The following is a 6,359-nucleotide window of genomic DNA, read 5'->3' on the forward strand; positions in this document are numbered from 1 at the left end:
TTCAGCTGATAAATACTGAGTATTCCCAATGATAATTTGAAGAAAGAAGAGGAGAAAAGAAAGAAAGTGGCACTTACCTAATACCCTATGTGTCAGGCACTACGCTAAGTGCTTACAGACACTCTACTGAACTACAAGAAACAAGATATGAAATATATGGGACAGAGCAAAACACATGATGTGGGTTCCAATTCTACCTCTGTGGCCCTGGGCAGATCACTCAGCCTCTCTGAACTTTTACGTCCCTCCTCTGTAAGCACAGGCTAATACCATCTACCCAGCACAGCTGCTGTGATAGCAGCTGTGTATCCAGCCTTTCTCTCTTCTCTGTTCTGGTCCACAACAGAATTAAGGCTTACTGGAAATGACTTGAATGCCTGTTTTCTCAATTCCCCAAAATACGTTACATAGCTAGTACCATTCTAGACACATAGGAGAGAAGTTAATCCACTATACAATGCATGTTTTAGGGCACTGGGGCTTTGTAGATATTAATATAAGCCAGTTTTTTTCTTTTTTTCCTACACCCTGCTTTCTGACATATAAATATCTCTGGAATCTGTGTCCTCCTCCAGGTCACCAAAGTCCTTGGCCTTGGAGAAGGAAGGTCCTCATCACACCTAACTTGGATTACTTAATGCAGCCCCAGAGTCATACCCTTTTACTTGCTACCTGAGCTCTAAAATACAAATCTAATCACATCACTCCCCTACATAAGATTCTTCAACAAATCCCCAGCACCTATAAGATGAAAACCCAAACTCTTTAGCATATCACACAAGGCCTCTACTATATACTGACCTCAAGGAGCCCTGGTGGCTCAGTGGTTAAGCACTTGTCTGCTAATTGAAAGGTTGGCGGCTCTAACCCACCAGCCACTCTGTGACATGACAGTTGGCTTCCATAAAGGTTAAAGCCTTGGAAACCCCATGGGGCAGTTCTACTCTATCCAACAGGGTCACTAGCAGTTGGAATGGACTCAAAAGCAATGGATTCTTTGGGTAACACATTGACCCCACTCCTAACCTCCATGCACCTGACACTCTAGCCCTGCTGGTTAAAAAATGGGCTGTGTGCACATTCTCTGAATGAAACACTTTTCCTTCCTCATCTGTACTGGTGACTACTATACACTCAAGTCTCAGGGTAGCCACCGTGTATTTTAAAAAGCCTTCTCTTACTCTTCCATTTGGTAGAGTACCCAGAAAGTGTTTCCAATGTACTCAGTGAATATTCTGATGAAAGAAATCTAACACTGAATTACATCGACTACTCACTTACCAACTGTCTCATTATCCAACATTTTGCCTTTACAACAAGACTGAAAGATCTACTACCCAACCATTTTGTGTGCTAACAACATGTGCCTGACAGTAACAAATGCTGAGTTGTGAGTGAGACTAATGCTGGCTGCGATGGCTAAGGTTATATGTCAAGTTGGCTGGGCCATGATTCTCAGTAGTTAGGTGGTTATATAATGATGTAGTCATCCTCCATTTTTATATGACAACCTGGTCTTTGGAACCAACCATGTTGGTAAGTGAGGAGTAGGGAATAGTTGTTTACTTAGCGATCAGCCCTCCCCTATGCTAAACTCTTAAGAGTCACTTGAGCTATATCCTTAATTTTTAACAAAATATCTAGCTAAGCTAGATGCTTGGTAAATGGTGAACAGGTGGCTAAGTGAATGCATTTCTAACTATAAGCATTTTTATCAGGTCATTGTATTTTTTGCATGTAATATACTGACCACATATCTATCCTCCAACATGAGGTAGATGAAAGCCATCTGGAAAGCTGGGAAATTCAGTGAATATAGGGAATATGGAGAGGAGTTCTGACCAACAGAGACCCTACAGGCAGAGCAGAACTGGCCCGTAGGGTTTCCAATGCTGTAAATCTTGGAAATCTTATATTTTTCCAAGGCTTGTAAATCTCGAGACTGTCTCATTTTCCTACAGAATGACTGGTGGGTTCAAACTGCTGACTTTTTGGTTAGCAGCCAAATGCTTTAACCACTGAGTCTTCTGTAACTGACTCCATGGCAGTGGATTTGGTTTTTGTTTTTAAGAGAGGAGGAAGCAAATTACGTCCTCAAGGCCACTCCAGGCCCCCTCCCTCCAGTTTCTGTAAATAAAATTTTATTGTAATACTGTCATGCCCATTCATTTACATATTGCCTATGGCTGTTGTAACACAGACTTAGAATATTTACTATCTAGCTCTTTACAGAAAACGTTTCCTGGTCCTTGGTCTAGAACATTTTGGGGATGAGGAAGTGTGACTTTTGGTGTAAAGGTGAATGCACATTTTTATAGTTGTTATGTGGCCTAGACCTTTCAGAAGTAAAAGATGCTTTAACTGATATTTTCAGTAGTCTGATGAATTTAAATTTATTATTCTAAAAATTCTAAATTGAAATCAGTTTCAAGGTGGGCCCTTGGGACAGCAGTGATGAAAATCATAGAAAACATGTATAGAAAGCAATTAAAAACAACCAATCCACAACTTAAACAGAAATAGAAATAATATACCACAGCTGGTCGAGAAGCGCAGGATTCTTCTGATTGCTGTGGTTTGGCGGGTGGGCGCCCATCATACTGAGGAAGTGGAGTTGGGTATAACACAGTAGGTATCTCTATGTTTAGTCCAGGAAGTCCATGAAACATGGATTTCTAATAAGGAGAATTCAGGAAACACATGCACATACACATATGCACAAAACATAAATCACAAAACAGAATTATTTATTATGTTCTAGATCACATACACCAACCAATTCACATTTAGAAGCTTACTGAGGAAATAAAAACAGAATAGAATATAGATACTGTCAAGGTTTAGGGCTTAAAGGAGAGATTAATCTTGTCTGGCCTTCAGCAAGGTCTGACCACAGTAAATTAGGTTAGATTTTAGTTTATTATTTTTATTTGTTAATTTTAATAATTCACCCAATCATTTTTATCCAATTATTTTACCTATCTCTTGTTTTTTTTTTAACCAATCTATCATTTTAATTTGTATTACATATTTCCACATCTAGCTATCTTCCTGTCTATTTATTTGACACTAGGGGAAGAATTAAAATGCCAGTTTTTATTCAAGATAAAGTTGGATTAGTATATGTAGCTCAGACCTGAGGTTAGCATGAAGTGCCCTCCTTTTTCTCAGCTGAACTGAAGACAGCTGCATTCCCAGAAAGGTGGACTGACTTCTCCACCGTTTGCCAGGCTCAGAAGGTAAAGGATGGCAGCCTGCTGACTGGCCTGCCTACTATATGGAGGAGGACGCCAAGAAGTTGGTTTGGACCTCTTTCAAGTACAAGCACGTTCAACATCACCTAAAATCAAATTACCTAAAAATCACACCTCAAAACCTAGCCCCTTCCCAAGTTAAGATTCAGAGAGAAAATTCTGACACATTTGTTAAATTGAGTTTTATTGTTTTCTGTTCTTAAATATAATTAAATATAAACATTTATTTTTTCTCTCTTAAAATATAATACTTTAAAGCTAGTCTGAGAGTGATTATGTAAACCTGTGCCTGGGGTTTAAACAGGAAAGATACCAACAGAACTGAAGCCTTGGGTTTAAATGAGCCATGTCTTACCTTTAGCACAGCTAGAAGGGCTCCAAGTTCCTCCATCTGGGTCAGTTTCATCTTCCCACCATTCAGAAGTGACTGAATACCTTTCAATGCGTTTTGTAACAACTAGGAGAAAAAAAGGAGACCAAGTTAGAAGGCATAATAAAATTTGATCATCCAAGGATCAACTTTTTAGTACCATTTAGGATGAAGAAGTCTTTTTAAAAAAATAAACTAAAGGAGATCTGGCGGTGTAGTGCCTAAGGCATTTGACTGCCAACCAGAAGGCTGGTGGTTCAAACCCACCAGCCACTCCTCGGAAGGAAGACTGGGCAATCTACTTCCGTGATGATACTGCCTCGGAACCCCAGGAGGGGGTTGCTCATTTAGGATGAAGAAGTCTTTAAGGGATGAAAAAAACATTTAGACAGGGAAAAAACAAAAAGCAGAGATGAAGATCCAGAGAATAGACCTAAGAGCTACAGGGTTCCACTCTGACCACCCAGTCATTAAGTTAATCCTGATGTAACCTGAATAGCTAATTTTAAAAGTTTTCAATATTATTGCCTTTCACTATCTGACAATGGTTAAAGCACTCAGATGCTGAGTGGTTAAAGCACTCAGATACTAACCAAAAGGCTGATAGTTTGAACCCACCAACAGTTCTGCAGAAGAAAAATGTGGCAGCCTGCACCCGTAAAGATTTATAGCCTTGGAAACCCTACAGGACAGTCTACTCTGTCCAACAGGGTCACTGTGAGTTGTAATCGACTTGACAGCAGTGAGTTTATTTATCTTGATAAATCTGATCTTTATTTGTCTTTGTGGGACAGCATGAGAAAGATAACATCAGCAAGTTAACACTGCAACACCGAATGTAATACATATTGCTAATGATAAGATGTACCAAAAAAAAAAAAAAAAAATGGATGTAAGTGTGGTCTGTTATAACTCAAATACATCGTAGGTCAGGGACTATCTGTACTGCTAATTATTTTCTACAATTTTTTTATTGTATATGCTTATAAATCATCGTGTAAAAATGGGAAGGAAGGAAAAAAGAAAAGATGTTTAGTGGGAAGAATGTGGTAAGGAATCAACAAGTAGAAGAGAGATTAAAGTGGGAGTAGTGGCCAGGGCCACTCTAATACTGCAACCTCAGAAACTCTTAAAGACAAGTGAATGTATGTTGGAGCAGATGACAAATGATAAAAACTTGTTTCCTGGAGAGCAATTCTGATCAAGATTGACTTTTGATTAGGTAATGTCACTTCCAGGAATCTGTCCTTAATAAACGCTCTCCACAGGCATTTGGGGAGGAGCTCTGGTGGTACAGTGGTTAAAGCATTTACTGCTAACCAAAAGGTTCAAACCCACCAGCTGCGGGAGAAAGATGAAGCAAATCAGTTTCTCTAAAGTTTTATAGCTTTGGAAACCCAGTGGGTCAGAATCGACTGGATGGCAGTGAGTGATGATGATATAAGAAGTTATTCCTTTGCTAAATGTGAAACTCAACAATAATTATCAGCAGGCACTTTGCCAACCACTCTAAATGCTTTATTTCATCTAATCCTCCTAAGTCTTAGTCCCATTACAGGGATGAGGAGCATGGAGGCCCAGAGAAGTTAGATAACTTGTCCAAGGTCTCCCAGTTGTAATAATTAGAAAGTATGAGTCCATCAATAGGTAGTGAAAAAATGTCCAAAAGATAGTTTGAAATAAAGAGCAAACTGCAAAATGGTTATTTTTAACATGATCCCATTTAAAAATTGTAAGTAAGCTTATTTATACACAGAAAAACATCTAGGGGGCAAGTAGATCAAATTACTCCCAGTGCCTGTATCTAAGTAGCTGACTCTAAGCAGCCAACTCTAAGGAAATTTCACCATCTTAGAGCTATGCTATCTGAAATCTGTCACTTTGAACTTAGAGCATGTTAACAAATTGCCATATGTGCACCAGATTTTCTTTAAAGAAAAAAATATTGTTGCTATTGTTAAAATTCACTCACTTTCCTTCCATTTTAAAGGTAGTTGCTAGCCTAAAATTTTATGGCTTTTGTGGTCAGGAATGAAAAAATAAAGATATTCTTTTTAAACTTAGACTTGTAAAAACAAATACCCCCCCCCAGTAAATAAATAAATAAATAATAAACAATTTTGTTGTAATTTAAACCCAAAATGTATGATTTCAGTTTTTTCAGGTTATAAACACTCCACTTATGTCTATATCTTTAGACAAAACTAACACAGTTCAGCCACCAAATTAAACCCTTTAGTGACAGCCTCTTTCTACTGCTGCTTTCAAATGTATCTATAACGTTTGCAAGATGAGTGATATTTCCACCTACCATGCAAAATGTGATATCATCCATGTCAGACAATTTTGGAGACTGTAAAGTGGTCAAGAAAGTTTGAAAGCAGATACTTTGGTAGGGCTCATCCAAGTACGGTTGTCCTGGCACACTGAAACACACACAGAATAAACAACTCAAACCCAGTCTCCTTTCAAATGGGCTTGCAAAAGAGTAAGAATGAAAAGTAGCAGCAGTCCAGACTAGTTGAGTTGGAACACACCCTTGAATGGAACTGTACTATAAGAAATGGTGCACTTTGGTTAATTACTCTCTGCTGTGGGATAGGCATGAGGTTGCAATGAACATGAAGAAGCAGGAATGGTTCCCATAGGGAAAGATTATAGAATTTTACAGTGAAAAAGAAATCTTTCTCAGTTCTGCTTTTCAGTTCTAAGAGGTACAGACAGGTCCTGTCAAG

General features: G+C 38.6%; 1 protein-coding gene across 1 annotated transcript in view; it reads right to left on the reverse strand.

Annotated features, from left to right (window-relative positions):
• HEATR6 (HEAT repeat containing 6) overlaps window positions 1–6,359 on the reverse strand; it is a 36,464-nt gene that overhangs the window by 22,982 nt on the left and 7,123 nt on the right. Inside the window, exons 4-6 of the mRNA XM_007947903.2 lie at window positions 5,936–6,101; window positions 3,610–3,711; window positions 2,535–2,675 (exon numbers count right to left, since the gene is read on the reverse strand). Coding sequence (XP_007946094.2) covers window positions 2,535–2,675; window positions 3,610–3,711; window positions 5,936–6,101 — 409 coding nt within the window. The remainder of the gene's footprint in view (window positions 1–2,534; window positions 2,676–3,609; window positions 3,712–5,935; window positions 6,102–6,359) is intronic.

The sequence above is a fragment of the Orycteropus afer genome, unplaced genomic scaffold (genome assembly GCF_000298275.1).
Source record: "Orycteropus afer afer isolate SDZICR_OR568_19922 unplaced genomic scaffold, OryAfe1.0 scaffold00196, whole genome shotgun sequence".
Lineage (NCBI taxonomy): Eukaryota > Metazoa > Chordata > Mammalia > Tubulidentata > Orycteropodidae > Orycteropus > Orycteropus afer.